Below are 25021 nucleotides of genomic sequence, written 5' to 3'. Positions count from 1 at the left end.
ATCTCCCATTTGCCTTTTCTCTTTAACCTCAGGTTGAGAATGGTGGTCTTTGACCCCAGTTTGAAAGCTAAACACAGAAAAGTGTATTTTGAATGTTCCTAACACAAAGAAATAATAAATGTTTGAGGTGATAGATATGCCAGTTACCCTGATGTGATCATTACACATAAGTTTGTATCATCACACTATACTTCATATGTACAATTACTGTGTATATATTTAAAAATTTTTTATTTAAACCCATAAATAAGCCATCATAGCTCATGTAGGCTAATAACATTTTCTTATGAACATCTTTGAAGTGTTGAGTCCTGAATTTCTGAAATTTCTGTCTTTCCAAAGGAGAAAAGATTGATGCCAAGGATCTGAAAACTGTTCTTAAAGACATGGGGGTAGAAGTCAGTGATAAGGAATGTGAGGGACTGCTTGAACTACTGCCAGTTGATGGTGAGCTGCCAGAATTACACCAACGTAATGGTGACTGTCATCTAAAAGCCTTCGTTTTATGACTGTATCTTTGCAATCTTTGCTTTAAAGTATCTTTAAATATTATCTGAACCCATCCTCAAACTGTTGTACCCATCTGAAAATTTTTCCCATTACTCTGTGAAAATTCAAATGCAGAGTTCAACTCCCCAACCAGTCCTCTTACACAAAACCGTTGTTGAGAAAGAAAGACATTACTGGCGAATGTGCAAGCAAGAGAAATAAAGTTATACACCCTGTATTTCCTAGTAAATTACCAAAAAAACTCCTGGAAAATTCCTATCCTTTCTGAAAGTCATTGGTTCTGTTTACTGAGGAGTCGCTTTAAATGAGCTTATCCCTCAGAGTTAACCCTGAATTCTTCCCTCTGTTCTTCTCATCTTTTAGAGGATTGCCAAATTTTGTTGCTTAGTAAATGTATCTATTATGAGCTTTTTTCCTTCTTTTTTTGAACACAGAAGCTCAACAACATCCTAAAATGAGTCTCAAAAAAAAAAAAAAAACAGTTTCTCCCATTAGCAAACAAATATGATGCTGTCAAATCAAGTTCTACATAATTTCATTGCTAGCATGTCTCCTTTGGCATTTATAAACTGTGGCCAAGAAAATTGGCTCTCAGAGTAAAAAACGCCAGCTGATTAAGGGTTCTCTTTTGTTTTAGTCACATGTATCTAGCATAAAACTCACATCTATGAGTCTGTGTAAGACTGGTCTGTCTCCACAATGCTATTGTTCTGACAACAAAACGCTGAAAAACTACTTAATACACAAGCATTTTAGTTATCTAAAATACAGCAGAAATTAAATGCCAATTTTTCAAAAGTGAAGTAATGGACAGCCTGATAAAATTCAAAATTTCAGTCTACGAAAGTTTATAACTGGAACCACTTTATACACAGGCAGAATATAACAAAAATGGATGTAGGTGGATACATTCAGCACAGGTCTCTATATAGTAAATACATCACTCTGTACCAGTCAGGAATCTCACTCTAATAAAGGAACATAAAGATTTCACAGATGGGTCAAAAATTTTTAAAAAGCATCTTTACAACCAAGACCTGTCTATTCCTACAAGTCATTTTTATGTCTGCTTTAAGTGAGAAAAGTCTTTCATACAATCATACCAGCTTGGAAGTTAGCAAAACCTTCAAGTCAGAGCTTTGCCATCAAGGACTAAAGAAACTTCTGATGCTACCGATTCAAGCACTGACATGTACAACTTTAGGAGTAGAAAGAATTAAAATAAATACATGGAAAATACATAAGCAATTGGGGGAGTTAAAAATAGAAAAGCAAAGAGTATGTAGTTTTCAGGTCTGTAGTATGTAAGCCAACAGTTATGTTGTGGATCAGAGTCAGTAAACTAGTAACATTGAACATTTACTCAGTCCTAGTGATGTGCAGGTACCATGTGCCATTCCCAAGGATGACTCATTATCCCCATCTTACAATGTAGAAGACAGAGGTATAAAAGGAGGAAGTATTTGTTTAAGGCCATAAAACTATTTAATAATAGAGCAAGAATTTGAGACCAGACCTCTTAACAGACTACCATTCCATTTTGTTTGTTGCATAATTTCATCATGATTTCAACATGAAGGGGAAAGAGTAATGATTTTTAAGGACAGTTAGGAATTAAATCTAAATTCTTCAATTTTCTTAGTCATTCTCTATCCTGAATTGTGCTTTTATTTCCAGGTGACAACAAAGTTTTTCAGAACAGATTACTAACAGGCTTGAAGTCTTTCAAAGGTGAGTGATCTGTGTTTTAAGAAGGTACACAAAATTGAAATCCTCCATCTTTGCTGTGTATTCTCCCTAGTTATTACATTATAATTCCTCTGCCATCCTTTTTATGTTTTAATTATATAGTGATGATGTGGTCTTATATGTGCATGCTGTGTGAACTTGACCCCAGAATCAGACTCAAAGAAACTAGTACTTACTACCTTGAAAGGCATCTTCCTGTGTTCTCTATGATACAGCTATTTAAGACATAGTGTGAAATTAATCATTATAATGATTATGAATTGTTGAGTTTTTATAAAAGATATTACATGCCCATTAAATAAAACACCCAAGTATTTTTTTTAAGATTTGCTTTATTTTTATTGGAAAGTCAGGTATACAGAGAGGAGCAGAAACAGAGAGGAAGATCTTCTGTCAGTTGATTCACTACCCAAGGGACTGCAACAGCCAGAGATGAGAGCTGATCCAAAGCCAGGAGCCAGGAGCTTCTAGGTCTCCCACGCGGGTGCAGGGTCCCAAGGCTTTGGCCATCCTCTACTGCTTTCCCAGGCCACAAGCAAAGAGCTGGATGGGGAAAGCGGGGCTGCTGGGATTAGCATGCATATGGTATCCCCCCCATAACCCGGCATGTTCAAACTGAGGACTTTAGCCACTAAGCTACTGTGCCAGGCCCATCCAAGTATTTTGAAAGAACTGTTCATAGACCCACTACCCAATCACAACTGCTCTTAATATTGTGAATTATATAATTAAAATGCTCAAAATTTCTCTGAAATCCCCTTGGAAGATTAAATTAAAAAACACCAGCATAGGGCCTGGCGGCGTGGCCTAGCGGCTAGAGTCCTCGCCTTGAAAGCCCCGGGATCCCATATGGGCGCCAGTTCTAATCCCGGCAGCTCCACTTCCCATCCAGCTCCCTGCTTGTGGCCTGGGAAAGCAGTTGAGGACGGCCCAATGCATTGGGACACTGTACCCGTGTGGGAGACCCGGAAGAGGTTCCAGGTTCCCGGCATCGGATCGGCGCGCATCGGCCCGTTGCGGCTCACTTGGGGAGTGAATCATCGGACGGAAGATCTTCCTCTCTGTCTCTCCTCTGTGTATATCTGGCTGTAATAAAATGAATAAATCTTTAAAAAAAAAAAAACAAAAAAACACCAGCATAATAGTTTTTCCAGTGACAGAATAGATGATTATGCCAATAGCTGAGTAATCAGAAGAAGCAGAATAAGAGCCATATTATACAATAACACATCTAACCCATGATGACATTGAGTTAGATGTCATGACATCCTCCAGATATTTAATCCAGATGTTGGAGTAATAAATTGATGTTGTCAATCTCAGGTTTACTCTAGTTACGTGTTTGCTGTCTATTGAATAGCCAGGGAAATTACTGGCATTACATTGTTTGTCTTATATCTGTTTTCACTGACATACTATTTTAATTCATATAAATTAATGATTATGTATTATAACCCTGTCGTATTAAACACATCTTTCAAAATCCCCCTTACTCTTCCATTGTAAGCTTCATCTGTAAGAAGTGGAATTAGTGCAATGGATTATGCACATTTGAAATAGTTAATTGCCAGCCACTTCCCAATAAGATAATTGTAGTTAGCTTTTGCTGGCACCCAACTGTATTAAAAGTTATTTTTTTCATTATATGATTATTTATCATATTCTATATTTTATAAGGAGGACGAATTGACATCAGTAACCTGGACAAAATTCTACAGAATATGGGAATCAAGCTTAACGATAAGGAACTTGAACATGTGATACAAAATCAGTCTGCTGATGGTAAGCTTAGCAGTAACTATTTTGCATTTGTGTGAGAGCTTGGAATTGTGGAATTATGATTAGAATTTCTAAAACTAAGTTAATGTAGGGAGTTAAGACATTTTTCAGAATATAGAGCAAAAACTTGTCGTAAAAGTAAGAAATCCTGTGTTCTGTTACTTTGTTCATCAGAAGTTATCCTGTTAAACTATAGCAACACTAAGAGGACATTCTTAACTGCTAGCAGGCCAGAGAATGGTAGGAAGAAACAAATATGGAAAGAGGAAGGAAATTAGTGAATTAGTAGCAGATAGCCCAAAATGATTAAGAAACAATACTCATATGAGGGAATAGTAAAACATCAGTAATTCTTTGTCAAATGTCTAACAACCACATGCTGCTACCTTTTGAGAAACACACAGGAATTGAAAATATTAGAGGAAAGCATATGTGGGATAAACAGACAATGGGAAGCTCCTAGATGAGTACATACATTAGATGTAAGGTTCAGCCCACCAAAAAATCTTTTATGCCCATGTTTTGCCATGCCTATCTGAAGGTCCAGGAACCAGAGATATTTATGATGGTCAAACCTGTGATTAAGGAATATGAGTCAAAATTCATGGTCTTTTTTTTTATAATAAGGAATCAAGCACTCAAGTGAAGAAATATAAATTTAAGGTGAACACAAATAATTTAATAAAATACATAGAATTTCATATGTCATTAGCTTTGTAATTTTTCAAAGTTCTATGTCAGTGTTCAACTTGTTTATGCTTTTGAATTACAGCTAATGGATATGTTTCTCTGAAAAAGTTGATGGATGATGTGGAAGCAGTTATAGGCAAGTTAACATTTATTATAGAAGTTTAAAATCCTAATGCTTTAATGATTGTTTCTCATCTTGTCTGTTCAGTTAATACATAAATTCATGAATATTTTACCAATACCCATGAATTAATCCATAATTTAACTAGAATAATCCCAGTGTCAGTGCATTAATCCATGATTCCTTTTCTGTCCCATCTCTAACTTCTTACTCTGAGACAATACTATCTTGAATTTTGTACTGTTTAGTCTCCTTTTTTAAAAAAAAAATATTATTTTATGAGGAGAAGTTACGATGAGAGAGTGGGAGAGAGAGATCTTCCACCCACTGACTCACTCCCCACATGGCCACATTAGCCAGGAACTGGATGGGAAATGGAGCAGCTGGGACTCCAGTCACCACCCATATGCAATGCTGCCATCACAGACAGTTACTATCTGCTATAGCACAAAGCTGACCCCATTGCCTTGTTAAATATAATAGACATATCACTGATGTGATAATAACACATTGTATATCTTGATTGGTTTGGCTTATAAAAATGTTGTCATAAATAAATGTTTAGTCTTCTGCAACTTGTTTTTTAAGATAGCTATCATTTTAACGTGACTGCATTGTAAACATACTGTATTTTCTTTACTCATTTATCTACTGGTGAACATGTGTATTGTTTCCATATTGTGAATAATGTAATGCCATAAAGAACATGGGAATTCAGATGCCTAATTTACATAGTTATTTCCAGTCCTTTGAACATATACCCCAAACTAGAGTTGTTGGATAATGTTGTAATTCCATTGTTAGCTGCTTTCTGTAACAACTATACTGATTTAAATTCCCACCAACAATATACTGAAGTTCTCATTTTTTTCTCATCATCCTTGCTAACATTTGTTACATTTCATCTTCCTGTTAACAGCTATTCTGGCAGGGATAAAATAGTATCTTACTGTTGTTTAAGGTTTCATTTCCCCGATAATTAGAGATTTTGAGGGTTTTTTAATACATATATATCCATTGACAATCTTCATATCTTTTTTTTTTATTAATTATTTTGCATTATGTTACAGTTTCATAGGCTCTGGGAATCCCCCCCACGCCCCTCCTCCCTGGTGGCTTCCTCCACCTTGATGCAATATTACAGTTCAAATTCAATCAAGATTCTTTCCTTGCAAACATATACCAAGTATAAAGTCTAGCTATTTATTGTCCAGATGGGTTGAACAGTCTCTTGGGGAGACCATTTCTGGTCCGTTGTTAGAGCTGGCAGAATATCATCCCATTCAACCAAGAGTCCCGACATAACATCAACAGCAATTTGCAACATTATGGAATTGACATGGTTGTGAGTAACCAGTGTGTTAAAAAAAAAAAAAAAAGCAAGTTCTTAACCACAACCTATGATTAGCCCATTGACATTTCAATTTTAGTTTTATATACAGAACCGACTGCTATACACCTTAAAGTGGCTATAAGGTACCATTCAGCTGTCTCGTGTGTATTTCGACAATCTTCATATCTTCTTGAGAGAAGTGTCTATTCTGGTCCTTTGCCTATTTTTTAATCAGGTTTTTCTCTTGCTATTCAATTGTTTGAGTTCATTATATATTACAGATATTAACTCATTATTGAGTTAGGTTTGTAAATATTTTCTCCCAATACATGAGTTGTCTCTGCACTCTGCTAATTGTTTTCTGTGTAAGAGGAATTGTTTTCTGTGTACGAGAATTGTTTTCTGTGTAAGTTCAATGTACATCTATTTTTTTACTTTATTTATTTTATTATTACTTTCTATTATACAGTTTTATAGGCATAGAGGTTCATCCCTCCTTCCTTTCTCTGCCCCCATTTTTAATTTCCACTACTGTCCCCATTTTATCACAATAGTATAGTCCCTTAGTGCAAGTTACAAGCTTAACTTTCTGATATTTAAGTTACCATGAGATGATAAGTATAGGGGAAGGTAGAAAACATAGCATTATAGTGGAAAGGTATGTTTATATGTTTCATTGGGAGTCCTACCTTTATTTGCGAGTGGAGACACGTACTGTTTTGTACCTTTCCTTCCCAGAATGCTAGTCTCCTTTGTACAGTTCATATATTTTCAATTTTCACATGTATTGCCTACAACTTTGAGATCCTATCATAATATCTTCCCCGTGTTTTCTTCTGGTAGTTTTTCAGTTTCCAATCATATATTTAAGTACTGACCCCATTTTGACTTGTTTTGATGGAGATTTTTAGGGGGGAAGTTTACTATTTTAAGACGGTTTGAATGAAGCTACTTATGTGAAAGCCTGTGATATGCAGGACAAAAGAAAAGTGGAGTGGAGTAAACTGTGGGAAGAAATGAGCTTACCCTCGTTGTTTATCTGGGGCGTTTAAGACATTGCTGTTCCTCTTTTAATTTCTTCATTAATACATGACTGTCTGCAAGTATGTTATTTAATTTCCACATATTTATGGGTTTTTCATGACTCTTGCTACTTATTTCCCATTTTGTATCGTTGTGGCAGAGTAGATCCTATGAAAGAATAAATACAAAGCAATTATCATAGAAATTTCATTCTGTTTCAGTAAAGACTAATGTATGCTTGGTAGCCTAATGATAATTTAGTAGCCCATAACATTTTTATAGCACACAAGTTAATATTGAGACAGGGAATAAGACAAAGTTTGATAAAAGAGGGAGCCACCGTAACCTAGTAGACTCATCTTCCACCTGTAATACCAACATCCCATATTGATGCTGGTTTGTGTCCTGGCTGTTCCACTCCCAGTCCAGCTCCCTGCTTATGGACTGGGGAAACAGGGTAAGATGGCTCAAGCTCTTGGGACCCTGAGCCCATGTAGCAGACCTGAAGGAAGCGCCTGGCTCCTGGCTTTGGATCAGCACAGCTCTGGCCATTGCAGTCATTTGGGGAGTGAATCATCATATGGAAAATGTCTGTCTCTCTTGTTCTATGTAACTCTGCCTTTCAAATAAAAATAAAATCTTTTTTAAGAAAGCTAAGTTTTTATAAAGGATGAATTGTTACTGTGATCCTTCTAAAAAGGTATTGGTTCATTTTAAAAGATCAACAATGACATTTTTACAATCAAAAGAATGGAAAAAATTTTTCCTTCTCCCCAAATTTATAAACAACTTTCTGTTATTTATATCTTAAATTGTCCAGATAAAACTAGCCAAATTTCTGAAAACAAAAGCTTGATTCATTTGATTCAGCACCAAATAAAGTCACAGTAAATATTTCACGGAAGATACAGCTACATTTTAACTCATCTGTCTTTTTCTCCCACTGTTTATCTTGTGCCACAATATGTAAATACACATTATTGTTTCCCTATCAAAGAATATAAAATTATTAAATTTTTCAAATTATTAATATTTAAAATGTCTATCAGGTAACACCTTAACTGAAGACAGAGTGGCAGAAAATACTAACAATTATCAATTTCCTTGATGAAGAATAAAAATTTCTTCAAGGAATCGATTATTTTCCAAGTCCTTTTAATGCTGTCTCATGCTTTTATCATTACTATACATGTTTCCAAATTTTGATTGCTTCTTACGGTAAGAAAACAGTTCCCATGCATGCCTAATCTGTTTCTAGACAAATTTCTCATGACAGCGTATTTTGTTTTATATTATACCAAAGATGTCCTGTTATTCATTACTTTTTTCTTTTTTAATATAATTTATTTACCAAGACATATTATACAGATGAATCAAAAAGAGAAATTGAAAAGTAAATTCTAAAACACATTTCTTAACCTGAGTAGCATCTTAAAACCTAAGACTTTAATCATAGTTTTCAAGGAGAATTCACTCAACTTTGGTTCTTGTCTAAGAACTTACAATGTTAACTTCTCTGATTCCTAATTGCACCAGCTAGGTCTTCCAATATTGTGTTAGGAAAATCTTTCAGCTTTTCATAGTTGAGTATGATTTAGCTTTGGGCTTGTCAAATATGGCCTCCGTCGTATTGAGGTACATTCCTCCTATACCTAATTTATTGGGAGGATTTTCTTTCGATCATGAGAGATGTAGAATGTTCTCAAATGCTTCTCCAAATTAACTAAGATAATCCTGTGGGGTTTTCCTTCATCTTACTCATATGATCTATCAGGTTGATTTGCATTTGACCATCCTCGCATCCCAGAGATAAACCCCACATGATCATAGTGAATAATCCTTTCAAATATGCTTTAGAATTCCTTTTTGATTTTCTGCCTTTGCAGTCTGTCCATTTTTGAAGGAGGACATTGAAGATTCCTACTATAACTGTACTGCAGTATATCTCTTCCTTCTAAAATATCATATACACTGCTAGTGAAAGTGTGAATTGTTACAACCACCATTTTAGGAAAACATTTGTCATTATCTACTAAAAATTGAACAATATATACCATAGATCCATGCAAGGTATATACACTTACAATACCAGGCACATAAATACAGTAGCTTTTTCCATAATAGCTAAAAGGTAAACACAAATACATATCCATAAGCTGATGCGTGGATAAACAAAATGTATTCTTAGGAGTTTGTTTGCGAAAGTGGCCTTACAAAACACCACAATCGAGGTAGCTTAAACAACAGAAATTTATTTTCTCACCATTGTGGAGGCTGGAAGTTCCAGTTGACACTGTCAGAACATTGTTTATTCTGAGGCCTCTTTCCTTGTCTTACAGTGCTCGCCTTCTCATTCTGTTCTCACGTGGTTGTCACGCTGTGTTGTCTGTTTCCTAATCTCTTCTGAAAAGGGACAGACCTTATTGGAGCAGAACCTTTCCATGTGATCTCATGTTACCTGGATTACTTCTTGAAAGACTCTATCTCCAAACAAGGGATATCACCATATAAATGGAGAAAAGGGGGAAATAATTCAGTCCATAGCACTATGAAATGGAACGTTACTCAGCCATCAAAAGGAATGAAACACTAATACATGCTACAGAATAAATCAACCACAGAACTATTATGGCAAATGAAATAAGGCAGATACAAAAGATCACGTTATGGAGCTAGTGTGTTGTGGTATGGTGTGTTAAGCCTCCATCTGCAAGGTGACATTCTCACATGGGTGTCATTTGAGTCACAGGTGCTCCTCTTCCACTCAGCTCCCTACTAATGTGCCTGAGAAAGCAATGGAGAATGGTTCAGTGCTTAGCTCCCTGCACCCACGTGGAAGGCCAAGATGAAGCTGTTGGCTCCTGGCCTGGCCCAGGCTGTTGCAGTCATATAAGGAGTAAACATGCAATGGAAGATCTGTCTCTGTTTCTTTTTCTGCAACTCTCTGCCTTTTGAATAAAAATAAAAATATATTTTAATAAGTCTTTTCAAAAAAAGAGAACAAGTCTGAGGAGGGAAAAATTTCATGGTGTGTGGAGGTTTAGATATTGAAAGAGGAAGTCAGAATAAATAATGAGGGGCCCAGCATGGTAGCCTAGTGGCTAACGTGCTTACCTTGCATACACCAGCATCCCATACGGGTACCAGTTCATATCCTGGCTGTTCCACCTCCCATTCAGCTCCCTAATTGTGACCTGACAAAGCAATAGAGGATGGCCCAAAGCCTTGGGACTCTGCACCCATGTGGAAGACCTAGAAGAAATGCCCGGCTCCTGGCTTCAGATGGGCTCAGCTCCAGCCATTAGAGCCACTTGGGGAGTGAACCAGAGAGGATGGAAGATCTTACTCTCTATCTCATCTTCTCTTTATAAATCTGACTTTCCAAGAAAAATAAACTTAAGAAAATAAATAATTAAAAATAAAGCTGCATACAACTTAAAAATGAATAAATAATGAAATAGGATAGAGAATAAATTTTCCTTTTTCATGATTATTCTCATCTGTGTGTGTCATTAAACTGTAACTCAGAACAAACCATGATAAAATTTCTTTGCTGTATTCTTTCTGAATTAGTAAATAATTGTGTATGTATGAATTGTGCCTTGTATTTTAGCTTCTGGTATTCCTGATCTGCATAAACTGTTAGAAGAAATAAAGGAATTCACAGGTGAGCAGACGCTTATGTAAACATGCAAAGTGAAAATGTGCATACTTCACGCTCACATATTTAAAGCTGTGTTTTTTTATTCTATCATTGACGTACTTCTGCGTTTTTAATTACTGATGTGCTATTTTAATGATATAGAGATTTCACTGGGTGATTTATGTTATAGCAGAAGTGTCATCGTGCTGTGTCTCTATACCATATATATTCTGTGTATACTCTGAATCCTCCATTTTGTTTGTCACTCATTTCACATGGCACACAAGCAGCACACCTGTACATTAATCAGAATATTTAATTTGAAATATACCTTAACATAGTAAACGACACTAACAGGAAGATAAAATGATGTGATCACGACTATAACCCATTTCGTAATTAAGGAAAAGCAAAGAATAATGCAGATCTTCCCTAATGGTAATTTAATATTGGTTAGGTGACAGCCTATGCATAATTAAGTCACTGGGACTCCTATGTGTTCCTTTCCTATGAGCTGGGTTAATAGCTCTTATGTCATTAAGAAAATTATAAATGCTTTATGTAGATTAAAGAAATAACTTCTATCTTGTACCCTTCATCTGAAAACTAAAGATGGCACTGCACATGATTGAATTTATTTTTGTTTAGAGTCAGTATATAATTCTTACTTTCACCATTCCTATCTTTTATAAGGAAGAGAAATTGAAACCAAAGACCTGAAAAAAGTACTGAAAACCATGGGGATAGAGCTCACAAATAAGGAGCTTTGGGAACTGCTGAAAATGTTGCCAATTACTGGTAAGTGTTCCATACACTACTGTGCATGTATCCCTGTGTGAGGTCAATGTGAAGATGCCATCAGAAGGATCCGTATTGCTTTGTATAGAAGTCTAGAAGAAAAAAATAAAACTCTTAGTTGTAAGTCAATAATGCCTTTCACATTCAGATTTATAGTTTTGAAAGGTTATGATATCTTGTACACAGAGATATTTTTTCAAAGTTTAAGGAGGGCTAAAAGGAAAGGAAAGCTGAATTAGCAAGCAACAGAGAGACGGGAAAGGGAAATTTAAAGTGGAAAAACAGGTCTGTCTATATCAACATATAAAAATGAACAAAGTGTCCACATTCAGAACATTTTCCTCATCGTTTCTGGAGTTATTTATGAAGAGATGTGTATAAATGGGAAATAAAGGAATATAAATTAAGTTTTTAAAGTCTGCATTTGAAAATTATGTACTTTTTGCTCTTTTTTTTACTGACTGTAGGGCTTTTTTGCTTTGCATGTGACTTATTTTACAGATGATGGAAAGATATATAAAAATATATTGCTCGATAATATAAAATCATTTCCAGGTAAGTGCAAATCCCAACAAGAAAGCAAATACAACTGAGATCTGTATGTTTTACCCTAACTTTAAAAAAAAAAAAAACTTCATCATTGCAAAATAATTATACTTTGTCTGATTCTCCCAATAGCCTGTAGGTTTTTTGGATCCAACTATAATGTGTTGATAGTTCTCTAACACATTTTCAAACCCTACTTGTTACCCAGAACTACAGTTATTATCTGCAACACTGTTTGCCTAAAAGATACATATGTAGTGTATAATATGTATAGTTAATATGTTTGTAAAACTACGTATAGCTTATGTTGTATGCAATTAAATTTCTTTTTAAACTCTGCCTTTTCAAAATGTATGCTAGGCATCTCCATGAAATGATATTGGTTGGATGTATCATGTTCCTGCTTCCTCCCTATGTCTCTTCGTAGTGCTGAATATTTTTATTAATTGTTGTTGTGCAGTAGACTCATCCCATCCAACTGTAGTTGCTACATAAATATAACCAGCATGCTTCTTAGCTCTCAGCTCCTGTTTGTTATCACTTTATAAGGTGGGAAGTGCTCTATCTCCAAAATGGATTCCATCCTGGAAGACATGGGATATGAGCTGGAGGAAGAGGAGGCTGAAGATCTGAGGAACCACCTGCCGATTACCGGTGAGCTGGTGCTTTTGCCTTTTATCTGACGTAGGTGTCCCAAACTTGGGTGTTGCAATCATTTTGAGAACAAAATTTTTGAAATACCCTTGTATATTGTCTTTAAATCCTTTGTAGTAAGATGGTCAAACATAAGACTAGTCCTGGATTCTACTGTGAAATAGGCCAAATGGAAAGCAGTCAAGTAATGTTTTTAAAACTTCCCAGTCCCATTGCATGTAGCATTTAGTATATTGCTCTGTAATTTGTTCTGTTTTATAATTATCATATTTAAATCTTCTTTCTTAAATCTCATGCTTATTGTGGATGAAAATGGATACATTTATTTTTTAAAAACTGAGTAAACTGGGTTTTTGTGCTGTCTTCCACAATACAGATTCTTTATAGCATGTTTTCTGAGTTATTATGGTGGCTGGGTCTCATTTGTCCCTTATCTTACAGATGAAAACACAGTTAAACTGAGTGACATTGTAGAAAATGCAAAGTTCTTTATAGGTGAGTGAAAAGGTTTAAGGGAAAATTATTATAAATAGCAAAATTCTAACACTTTCTGTTGTGCTTTTTAATTTTCTGATTCTCATTATGTTCGAATAGACATGTTAGGCTACTTGGTACATGAAGGAACTTCAAAAGATTTATAGAGAATTCACTTTATCTTTTAATTCCATTTTTCTATTACTTTTTAGACATACCCTTTTATTACTAATATATTGAATCCAGTGATCCAATATTGAATATTATGAATTTCTTATCACAATAATTGATTATTTTTAGAAGTAAATCACCTTATCACTAGGCAAATAAAAAGCAATAGGATGTTGTCTGTCTTTCCAGAGTAGTAGTCGGAGTAGTTGTCGGAGTAGTCAGTTGTGTAATGGTCACTCCAGACCCTCACCAAGCCCCACTTCAGCATGCTGGCTGATCCCGTTACTACTGGAGCATCAGTGGCTGGTCTTCTTTCTTGAATTAGGAAATTGAGTTCTCTCAGTCCTTCTGACAGCCTTTTGGAGTCTTGACTACTCAGCATTTTGACCATTTAAACCTACAATTAAAAAGTTTTAAATCGTTTTTTTTCTAAAATTTTTTCATTAGTCACCATTTCCCTCTTTTCAAAGGACCCAGGATCAATACTGACGAAGTAGATGATGTTTTGAAAAACATAGGGATAGAACTCACACCTCAGGAACGCTGGAATCTGCTGAAAACTCTACCATTTACTTGTGAGCGTTTTTTATGTAACTTTGGTCTACAATGGAACTTATTTATGTGTATGATTTGGTGAAAGTGGGAAATTTTTTAAACACTTACCCCACTTTTATTTGTATTTAACATGTTTATTGGGTACTTCTTAAATGGCAATGAAAAAACCTTGCCATTATGGAGAATGTAGTAGGGAGTGAGCTTATTCTATTGAGATTGAGTATAAGATTTTAATATATATTGGGAAAATATAAAATACATAAATAAATTAGTATTTATTGATTGAAATATTTTATTGATTAAAGATTTTTAATTCAGAATGTCAGCCTATACATATGCAACAGCTGCAGGATTGAAAAGGGCTGGAAAGGAGGTTATAAAAGTTTGGACATAGTAAAATGGATGAATTTAGAACTTTCTCTATTTCTTCACTTTAATCTTTAAGGGATGGAAAGCAATGGAGCAAAGGGAAGGAGGAGAGATGAATGTGTGGATGAGAAACTGGATAAATCCAGAAGACAAATAATTTGAAAGTATTGGCTTAGCAATGAGTTGCTGTATCATTTCCTCTATAGTAACATCAGTTATTTTGTTTCCTCTTACAGCTGATGGAAAAGTGTATCAAAATCGATTGTTAAAAGGTTTAAAGACTTTCTATGGTAAGTGATCAGCATAGCAAGAGTTCCAGTAAAACTGAGATCTGTGAGCTTTTTAATTCATTTTAAGAAAGTTGCTGCTATTACATAATCATAAAAATAGTTTATTATTTTTAAGTTTGTTTTTCAAGTTAGAGTTACAGAGGTGGGATGTGGAGAGAGCTCTCCCATTCACTCGAATTCATTCCCTCAAATGGTCACAGTGGCCAGGGCTGGGCAGGTGAAAGCCAGGAGCCAGGAGCTTCAACCACGTTTTCCATATGGGTGGCAAGGGCCCAAACAAGGGGCCACCCTCTACTGCTTTTCCAGGCCATAAGTAGGGAGCTGGATTATAAGTGAAGCAGCCAGGACACAAACTGGCATTTATATTGGATGCTGCTCTCACAGGCAACGTCTTTACTCACTATGCAACAATGCTGATCCCCCAAATAGCTCATTCCTCTTGAGTGCAGTATCAAACAACCTTCTAAAACTTTATTGATTTGTCTGGGTCTCATAGATACACTATAAAGTAAGCAGTTTCATTGTAACTATTTCACAATAGGAGATGTTGACTCACCTAATGTCATACAGTTTAAACTTGGGAATAGACAGAATTTGAACTCACATTCCTAACCAGTGTGCTATATTTAACAGTTAATTTATTAATCTGTTTATCCTCCATTATAACTTGTATTTCAAGCTCAGATAACCTTAAATTTGTAGAGATAATTTTCAAACTTGAAAGCAGTCACAATTATGTTTGTTGTTTCTGGCTTATTCCGTGCCGTGAATCATAAATGAAGAATAAATAATAGACCTGATGATTTTTCTTTACTTCAGATGTCTTTAAAAAATTTAGCAGTGTATCTTGTAAAGTATAAGAAGATATTCTTTTTTCCCAGAGCCTATGAAAATGTCACATAATGCATAATAATTAATAAAAAAAAAGTCAAAAAAAAAAAGAAGATATTCTTTTTTCTCAGACCTTTAAACCATCGCCTGACATTTTGATTATATGTTGACTTTGAATGCCCATATTACAAATTTTGTTTTACCTCTCACACTGAGGCTTAGGTGCATGGAAATAACTATAATTTTTTTAAATTTAGGAATAATTTCATATTTTTTATCTTGTATGTTTTTTAAAGGTGGGAAAGTCATTGAAAATAAATTAGGAACCATTCTGGAAAACCTGGAATACGAACTTGAAGAAAAAGAAATGAAAGATCTACGGAACCATTTGCAAATTGACGGTAAGTATCCCGTTTACCACTTACCACTTCCTTTCAGAAGAATCGTTGCAGTCTTCCTGTGAAAGGAACTTCTTAGAGTACTAGAGTTCTTCTCATTTAGAGAGTAAGAAGAACTCATAGAGCTATAATCGTCAACAATAAAAATGTGACTTCTGATTATTAAATTCAATATTGACAGAGGAACAATACAAGAATGGGTATGTTTATATCTAACAAGAAAAAGCAAAGAGAAACTTCAGAAGAAATTAGTGGAAGCTATGGAAATTGATGTTGGAAAGTGTCAGAGATTTACAAAGCCAAATGAGAAAGTAAAAAGAATTTGGGACCGTTTGACAAGTAAATACAAATAGAAGTGACCTTGTTTTCATTTATTACATAAAAGTGAATACAGGGGAAGAGTGGAAACAGGGAGTCAGTGCTTTCTGACTTGAAATAATTCTCCTGGCACCAAAGGAATGTCATTGTGATCAAAGTGATCATTTATGAAAAGAATCTGAGAACCAAGTTAGCGTACTTAAACATCTCTTCAGAATTCTCTAAGGTCATAGGATGCAAGAAAAGTTTAAAAATTGCCACTGTCCTCTGAAAATGAGAGCAATTTAGAGGTTATGGAAGAATATAATCCCGTTTTCAAGGCCATAATTATGTGTATGTCTGATTCATACTTTCAATTTCAGATAATGGAAAGATTTCACTGAATTCCTTAATGAATGCAGCCAGCTTATTTTCTGGTAAGAAGTCAAGATGAAAAGATAAAAATCAAGATCCATTATTGTATGTACACATACTTTAGTTCTATATCCTGTATTCTGCAAATAACATACCAAACGTATTTGAACAATGTACCAATGATATTTATTTTTAAGAATATAGATGGATTTTTAGATTATCTACTTTTGTAGGAGTATCAGGGAATTTGGGAATTTGTTAAAGAGTTTTTATTTTTTATTGGAAAGGCAGATATACAGAGAGATACGGAAAGATCTTCTGTCCACCTGCTCACATCCGATAGGGCCACAATGGATGGAGCTGAGCCAATCCAAAGCCAGGAGCCAGGAGCTTCTTCCAAGTCTCCCACAAGGGTGTAGGGTCCCAAGGCTTTGGGTCATCCTTGACTGCTCCCAGGCCACAAGCAAGGAACTGGATGGAAAGTGGAGAGATGGAGACATGAACCAGAGCCTATATGGGATCCTGGGCATGCAAGGCAAGGATTTAGCCACTAGACTATTGCACCAGGCGTGAAGTATCAGGGTTTTGTTTTTTGTTTTTAAGCAGTCTCTTGCATTATGGACTGAGTGGCTAGCTGTACTATTAAGAGCATTTTAATAAAAGCGTGCTTTGACCAGCCTTAAAGGTGACATGTTCTATTTTGAGCTCGCTCTTGTGATGCTCCGCAATTTGGGTCTTTTTAATTTTTGTTTTTCATGATACAGTTACATAAGTGTTATCAATGTTTGGTCACCTGCAATTAGCTCTCTTGTATTTAATAAATTGTTTTATTATTAGAATTATTATGTATGAAATGGAGCCTTCTCCTTAATAAATCTTAAAAAAAAAAAAACAAGAAATGGAGCCTTTCCAGTGTTTCATCTTTTTAAAGGCGAGAAGATTAACGCCAGTGACACACAACTTTATCTGAATGAGTTAGGCATTGAACTAACAAATGAGGAAAACCAGGAACTAGTGGACACACTGCCATTGGATGGTAAGCATTTCAGATGTTGCAGCCAATTTCAGAGAATTCTGGGCTTAGAGTTATGCAAATAAAATTTCAGAAGTATACATAACCTTCTACTAAAAATTAAGAAAAAAACAAGAATAGAAAAATCAAATTCTTATATGAGATTAATCTATCCTTCCTATCTTTAATTTTAATTTGGATGATAATATTCTCATTATTATCATTGGGGAACTGATATATATAAATCATTTTCAGCATTCACCCCAATATCTATAACAAGCCTAAAACTAAGACAAGAAAATATTGTAATCAGGAATGACATAGAAAGAAGGAAGATACACCTTAAAAAAGGGAAGGGGAAAAGATGGTCCCATGTCGGAGTTCTACTAATAGTAGTAATATGGGAAAGAGTAATAGTTAACCCTATGAATCTTAGTAGTTTCTGTGATGCCTTCTTTGGATTATACTTTTAAAAATTTATGAAAATTTGCAGGTAATTAGAATGTACTGTTTCTAGATTTATACTTTTTACATTTTTTTAGTTTTCAAAATCAGCAACGTTTTAACATTTTGCTATATTCACTTCAAATGTAGAGATTATATACATACACGTATCTGCTGTTTTTCTTAAAGACAAAGCTATTAATGTCATAAAGTGAGGTATTCATGACAATGTTCACAGTGTGTGGTAAGAAGGACATACAGTAATGTTTGTATGTGATGTGAATCAGTGAAGCAATGTTTAAGCAAATGAATTTTATTAAATAAATTGACCTTTATCTTATAGATAATCAAAGGGTGTATAAAAAAAGATTGATGGATGGAGTGAAGGCTTACAGAAGTGAGTAAAAAGCATTTTGAGAAAGATAAAACTGATACCTTCAAGCTTCTACCCTTACTTGTCCAAATTCTCTCTTTACCTGTTAGTGACTAGGTGTCTTACTGTTACACTGTTCTGTAAATTATGAGTTGGCACCCTTACTTGTTTTCTCAGTTACGTTTGGGCTGATAATCCACCCCATTTTTTTAATAATAAATTTCGATATTATAACTGCTTAAAATTTGTGAGCAGTGTTTGTCTTGTTGCTATAATTCATCAATCTTTCCTACTTGTGCCTGTCTGCTGGGTAAATTCAAGAAAGAAATTGCTGTTACAGTATTTCCTGGAACATTGATGAGGGGGTACTTTGCTATTCCTAATCTCCAACCAATTATTTTGTTCGAGAACTTTATTTATTCACTTATTTTCATGGGTTTTTAAAATTCTTATTTTCCATTTCACAATTTTGCAGTTCTAGGGCTTCCTCCCTTCCCACCTCTTCCTTCCTCCCCACTGCCCCCTGTGTTTTACAGTAATATAGTCCTTCGGGCGTAGTCTTGACTCCAACATTCCGCTCTACATGAGCCATGACATGGTAGTCATAAGCAATGTAGTGTATTTATTTTTTATTCCTATTTATGATGATTGATGTGAGCAGGAATTTTTTTCTCTTCAGTATAAATACAAATTTCTTTTATCCCCCCTTTTACTTAAGGAGGAAATGTTAATGTCAATAAAATTGTAGATGCCCTTGAAAACCTGGGATTCTCATTTGATGAAGAAGAAGTTGAGGAATTGTATCAACATCTGCCAATTAATGGTGAGCATTTCAAATACAGAATTCTCTATAAGAAAAACTTATTTCTCCAGGGAACACCTCAGATGTACTTGTTAATTTCAACCAGAAAGTCAAAAAAACATATAGATACCCATTACTAAAAAAAAATAAATATTTTCCCTTAATTGAAAACTTAGATCAAATATCTACATTTACTTATATTTCTGCTACCAGAGTTCCCATGCCAGCAAGTATCAAAATGGTCAGGCTAGGGTCAAGTAGATAAGTGTTTTTAAAATCAGTTTTTTAGGAAAGAAGAAGAACATGGTGAAATAATTCACTGAGCAATAAATAGAAAAAGAGAAAAAAAGAAAATGATGAAAATTGTTAACTGCTACTTGTATTATAATAAAATGCATGCATCTAACAATTACGCTTAATAAATTCCCAGGCCTCGAACTGTAGATTGCATAGAAGTCACCCACACATTCAAGGCTGTGGTCAAGTGGATCTGGAGTTGAGCTCATAAATCTTCATTTTATTTTTTTAATTGTTTAACCTATTCATTTATTCAGATTTTATTATTTATTTGAAAAGCAGAGTTACAGAGATAAAAAGTGATCTTCATCTAGTTCAGTCTCTGAATGGCTTCAACAGCCAGGTATGGGCCAGGCTGAAGGCAGGAGCCAGCAACTCCATCCTGGTGTATCCGTGGGTATCAGGGGCCAGGTGCATTGACAGACAGCTGGAGCTGGTCAGCACACTTTTTGAGTATCTATTATACATCTCAAGGTAATGTATCAGAGTAATAGCTGATAAGTATCCCAGAAACACTGATTTACCTAAGCTTATCTAACATAGTATGATCATGCTTGAATTCCTAACATTGGGCCTGGCGTGGCAACCTAGTTGCTAAAGTCCTCACCTTGCACATGCCCAAAGATCCCATATGGGCGCCAGTTCCCATCCAGCTCCCTGCTTGTGGCCTGGGAAAGCAGTTGAGGAAGGCCCAAAGCCTTGTGACCCTGCACCCACGTGGGAGACCTGGGAGACTCCGAGCTCCTGGCTTTGGATCAGCTCTCAGCTCCAGCCGTTATGGCAGCTTGGGGAGTGAATCAGTGGATAGGAGATCTTCCTCTGTCTTTCCTCCTCTCTGTATATCTGACTTTCCAGTAAAAATTAACTAAATCTTTTTTAAAAAAAAACTTAAAGAAATCCTGAGACTTTGTACTTGCCAGAAGAGTGGTGTCCTATTTCTTGCTCAGGCTCCAATCCTTTTTTACTGAACTTCGTGTAACACATAAGCCAAGCAACTTTGTAAGCCTCTTATTGGAATCACAATATGGTCCTACTTTAAATTACCTAGAAGGCAGGTCAGCTGAGCACCTAAAAGTAAATATACTGAAGTTTTGTGCCAAGAAGGTTTAAAAAAAAAAAGCTGAAGATCAAAAATGTAACGAACGAAGCAAAAGATACAGAAGTAAACCAACGGGATATAAAGAATAGCCAGAGAGATATTTAAAATACTTCAAGTAATTAGAGAAAAATTAAGTTCTGTGTTTCAATTACATGCTCCATTGTTGGGCCTAAAGCTTTTCATAACGTAGTAGTTGCTTTGACGTTAGACACAGCCTCAGACTTCCTCGTGTTTCTTGTTACTGTACTCCCAGCACTGAAAGGACCTGGCCTATCATAGACTCCCAACAGACACTGGAGAAGTTAAAAATGAAAATAACTTCCACATCAGTGAATGAGGAACAGTACTGGACTAAAGATGACGCACGTGTTTGTCATATTTAGTTTCCTTTTATTTTATCAACTTCATGCTTGTATTCAGAGAAAACAAAATATATAATTAGAAAAAATCTAGGCAATTGTTAAATCCATAACAATTTACTTCACTGTTTAAGAATTTTTATGTTAGTGGGCCTCTAGTGGGCTGCTGCAACAAAAAGCCACAGATTTAGTGGGTTAAACAACAAAAATTGTTTTCTCACAGTTTCTGGGATGTGGGCGCTTCAAAATGACGGGCCTGACCAGTTTGGTTTCTGGGAAGCCCCTCCTTTTGGCTGACCAACAGTGCTCTCCTTCTGATGTCCTCACAGGATGGGAAGGGAAGGACAAAGATCTTTCTCATCTTAGAAAACCGTAATTTTATGGCTTATCTCCTAGCTTCATTTACCTTTAACTGCCGTCTAAAGACACTACTCCAAACAGTCCCGAGGGGGGTTACGGCTTCAACGTACAGATTTGGGTGGGACGCAATGCAGTCCGTAACAAGGCCATATCTAAGCTGTATATTGTCTTACAGAGGAGAGGAGAGTTAAACTGGATTCACTTCTGAAAGAAGCAGATGAATTTTTAGGTAAGAAGAAATTATGAGAAGACATAATAAAAATGATCTCTTGCTGTTTAACAAGAGAATTTATTTTTGAAGTGTTTTCTGTTATCTTGCACATGACATATTAACCCACCTATTGTAATTTTTAATGTATAGATAATAAAGTTATTATTATAAATGATAATATAATACAGTTATGAATAATGCAATGTACAGTAATACAATTTCTTTTTTATTTTTACTCATTTTTCACTTTATATGAGAGGCAGGGAGAATGAGATGGAGACAGGGAGATCTTAACTTCATTGGTTCACTTCAGCTAAAACACCTAACAGGAGCTTCTTTTGAAAAAAAAAGGTGTTTTTCAGCTTCAGTTGAGATTACGGGATCAGGCAACCCCATAGTCCATCATCTGATAGAAGTTGGTTATGGAAGATGCAGTGGCAATAAAAACCTTGTTGTGAGGCAGGGAGCAGAAAAATGACACCTTGAAAGAAAATAAATCAAACCTATCAAGAGAACCACCCTCCGAGGGTACACCCCCAGTAACCCCCAGTGACCCAAAAACACCTCTCAGTTACCATCGTTAGATAAGTCTCCACCCTTAATTAATCACTAGCCTTACGACATCACAATTTGAGTTTCAGAGACAAATCCTTCTCTAACCATAACGTGCCTCGAATACCTATAGTTTCCGGGATTGAGCCAAGCCAAAGCCAAGAACCAGGAACTCCCACATGAGCAGGAGCACTAAAAGCACCCAAGCCATCATCTACTGCCTCACGGGATGTGCACTAGAAGGAAGCTGGAAGTGGAAGTGCAGTTAGGACTTACACAGTGGCACTCTAACACGGATGCAGGCCTCCAGGAGGTCTGTCCTGACAATGAAAGTTCCTGTTCTACTGGCTAAATAACATTAGAGCAAGGCAATCACCGCTGTAATATATATATATATTAAACTCATAATTGAAGTAAAAGTAAATCCCCCCAAATTCAAGCAAATAGTATCAAATTCAAGCTGGAAGTATCATTTATACAAGCTCATTTAATGGTCTTAAAAGAAACAATTTTCTACTATTTTCTACTATTATAACCAGTTGTGAAGAAGCAATGTAGTATGCATCTCTACTTCCAAACCAAAGAAACTGTGAAAATGTCTTTACAATAGGATGTTGGACTCTCTGCCATTGTCCATACCTACAGTGTCAGAATACACTTAAATAGCAGAATGATGGACATGTGACTGTTTGTGAAGGACTATAGTACTGCAATAATATGGGGGAAACCAGTGAGAGAGGGAGACTTGAGGAGAAGAAGAGGGGAAAGCCCAGAGCCTGTGGACCCACACTGTAAAATAATGATGATGATGATGATGATGATGAAGAATACAGGGAAAAAAGAAACTATTTTCTTTCTGCTATATTGTTTCCTGTTTCCAAAACTGAAGAGCTTCTTTTACCAGAAAGAAAGTGTGTTTCTGCATCCCCCTTCTAATCTCAGTAAGTGGACAACAGTCACCGTTTCTGTTGCCTTTTATGCTATGTATAAGGATGATACAACATGAACATAGATTTTTTTATTATTTAAATCTGGAATTTAGCTCTTCACTGCTATTTTCTTTATTAAGGGAAAGAAATAGACTTTGATGACCTTGAAAATGTTTTGGAAAACATAGGGTTAAGACTACATCTGAAAGAAAATCCTGTGATCATGAAAAGTTTGCCAATTGATGGTAAGCATTTAATTTGTCACTCATTTCATGAAAGTTTATTGGTTTCCATTAGTTCTAGACATACACTAGGTTCTAAGTCACAAATATGAGTAAGACAAAGCCCAGGTCCTAAGAGAACTAAATGTATAGATGGCAAGTGCTATATTGCTAATAAATACATACTGGTATGGAAGTACGAAGCAGAGATGTATTAACCTGTGCCTAGATACAGCAAGACTTCACACAACCAATGTTATTTCAGATAAGCCTTAAAAGGTTGATAGTAGGAGTTGGCTGAAGCAGAAAACATTAAAAAGGAACAAACCTAAAAATGGCAGTTTCAGGGCACCATGTATGATCCTACGTCAGTGCGGTATAGAAGAGGCAGTGATATTTTTTTGCATGCTCATGATTTTTTTCTTAGAAATTGGACTTTGTAGATAATATATTGTAGAGACTTTGAGTACTGGTCACCTTCCCCCTAAGGTTTGTTATCATGATTTATCTCTCTAATGACTGAGTTATTTTGATGAGGTTTTCCCTCTTCAAATATGTATGTTTAGCAATTGTTATTAAGTTCTAATTTTATTACATCATTCTCAGAGGATATATTCTTTATGATGCTTATCCTTGGGGAATGTTTCTTGGCATATTTTTATGACCTAAAATATGATTTTGGTTTTTTGTTTGTTATTTTTTTTTTTGATGATGATGTTTAGTTGATCAGGGTGGGAAGAGTCAAGGATCAGGGGGAAATGGATGAGACCAGTGTTTCAAATTTTCTTTTTCTTCTTTCTGAATCTGGGGGAAGTGGAGAGTAGAGGGGAGAAACTGCACCCAGCCCCCTAACTGCATCAGTACCCAGGGATGGGAAACAGCCATCTGATGTCATCCCAGGGTCCCCAGTGTACAGCATGCTCTGAGGGTTCTGCTTCAGTGGTTTTGATAGTTCTGGAATGCTGTTGATCTCACTGATTCAAAGGGTGAGGACATCCTTTCAAGGTCCATTGGCTGACATAGTCCACTTTAGAGTCTCCATTCGCCCAGAAATTTGCTGTCAACATTTGGTTGGGGTAGTTGTACAATTTCTTCTTCCCGCCTTCCTCTGTTATGGTACCAAATGTCCACTGCTGGCCCCAATGGACTGCCGTAGCCTCCATGTGCATCTTCTGGATATGCTGTCCACTGCTCTGTCTTAACCACTGAGGAGACCCAATTCTGACACATGCACACAGTCAGTCCATAGATCCTGCAATTCTCCCCATGGTTGGAGTTCTGAGTCCAGTAGTTCAGTTTGGTGGATCCCCCTAAAAACAAAACCTCACCAGAGGTGATCCCAGACCTGACTCGTGTGTGCTTGCCAATATGGGGTCTAGCTCAGTCCATCATCCACATCAGCCAATGCACACACTGCTAGTTGCAATTGCTAGATCCGTTCTGTCTCCAGCCCTATCTCTTACACAAACCAATGGACGCTGAGGCACAGCCCAACCCAGCCCACTACACACGCAGCTCTTATGTACACCAGCAGGAACTGTAGCCTAGCTGGAGCAACCCCCAATAACCCACACCAGACCCAGACCCAGCCCTGGTTTCTGCACATGCCAGCATGTGCAGTGAACTAGTCCGGTCTGTCCCACATCCCATTCATCTTTCGTACATGTGTCATACAGGTATTGAATCCTAGCTCAACCCAGCAAACCCCACTATCTAGCCCACACTCATACAGGCGGGTGCCATCACCTGTCAGGCC

General features: G+C 36.1%; 1 protein-coding gene across 1 annotated transcript in view; it reads left to right on the top strand.

Moving 5' to 3' along the window:
- Nucleotides 1–25021, top strand: part of LOC131482350 (uncharacterized) — an 85603-nt gene that overhangs the window by 38965 nt on the left and 21617 nt on the right. Inside the window, exons 26-43 of the mRNA XM_058675797.1 lie at nucleotides 343–452; nucleotides 2193–2241; nucleotides 3937–4041; nucleotides 4811–4864; nucleotides 10819–10872; nucleotides 11542–11646; nucleotides 12148–12201; nucleotides 12742–12846; nucleotides 13288–13341; nucleotides 13962–14066; nucleotides 14652–14705; nucleotides 15833–15937; nucleotides 16615–16668; nucleotides 17538–17642; nucleotides 18406–18459; nucleotides 19154–19258; nucleotides 21528–21581; nucleotides 23185–23289. Coding sequence (XP_058531780.1) covers nucleotides 343–452; nucleotides 2193–2241; nucleotides 3937–4041; nucleotides 4811–4864; nucleotides 10819–10872; nucleotides 11542–11646; nucleotides 12148–12201; nucleotides 12742–12846; nucleotides 13288–13341; nucleotides 13962–14066; nucleotides 14652–14705; nucleotides 15833–15937; nucleotides 16615–16668; nucleotides 17538–17642; nucleotides 18406–18459; nucleotides 19154–19258; nucleotides 21528–21581; nucleotides 23185–23289 — 1431 coding nt within the window. The remainder of the gene's footprint in view (nucleotides 1–342; nucleotides 453–2192; nucleotides 2242–3936; nucleotides 4042–4810; nucleotides 4865–10818; nucleotides 10873–11541; nucleotides 11647–12147; nucleotides 12202–12741; nucleotides 12847–13287; nucleotides 13342–13961; nucleotides 14067–14651; nucleotides 14706–15832; nucleotides 15938–16614; nucleotides 16669–17537; nucleotides 17643–18405; nucleotides 18460–19153; nucleotides 19259–21527; nucleotides 21582–23184; nucleotides 23290–25021) is intronic.

This window comes from Ochotona princeps, chromosome 17, assembly GCF_030435755.1.
Source record: "Ochotona princeps isolate mOchPri1 chromosome 17, mOchPri1.hap1, whole genome shotgun sequence".
NCBI lineage: Eukaryota > Metazoa > Chordata > Mammalia > Lagomorpha > Ochotonidae > Ochotona > Ochotona princeps.
Note: the sequence above shows the minus strand (reverse complement) of the source record. Positions and strands in the feature narration are given on the sequence as shown.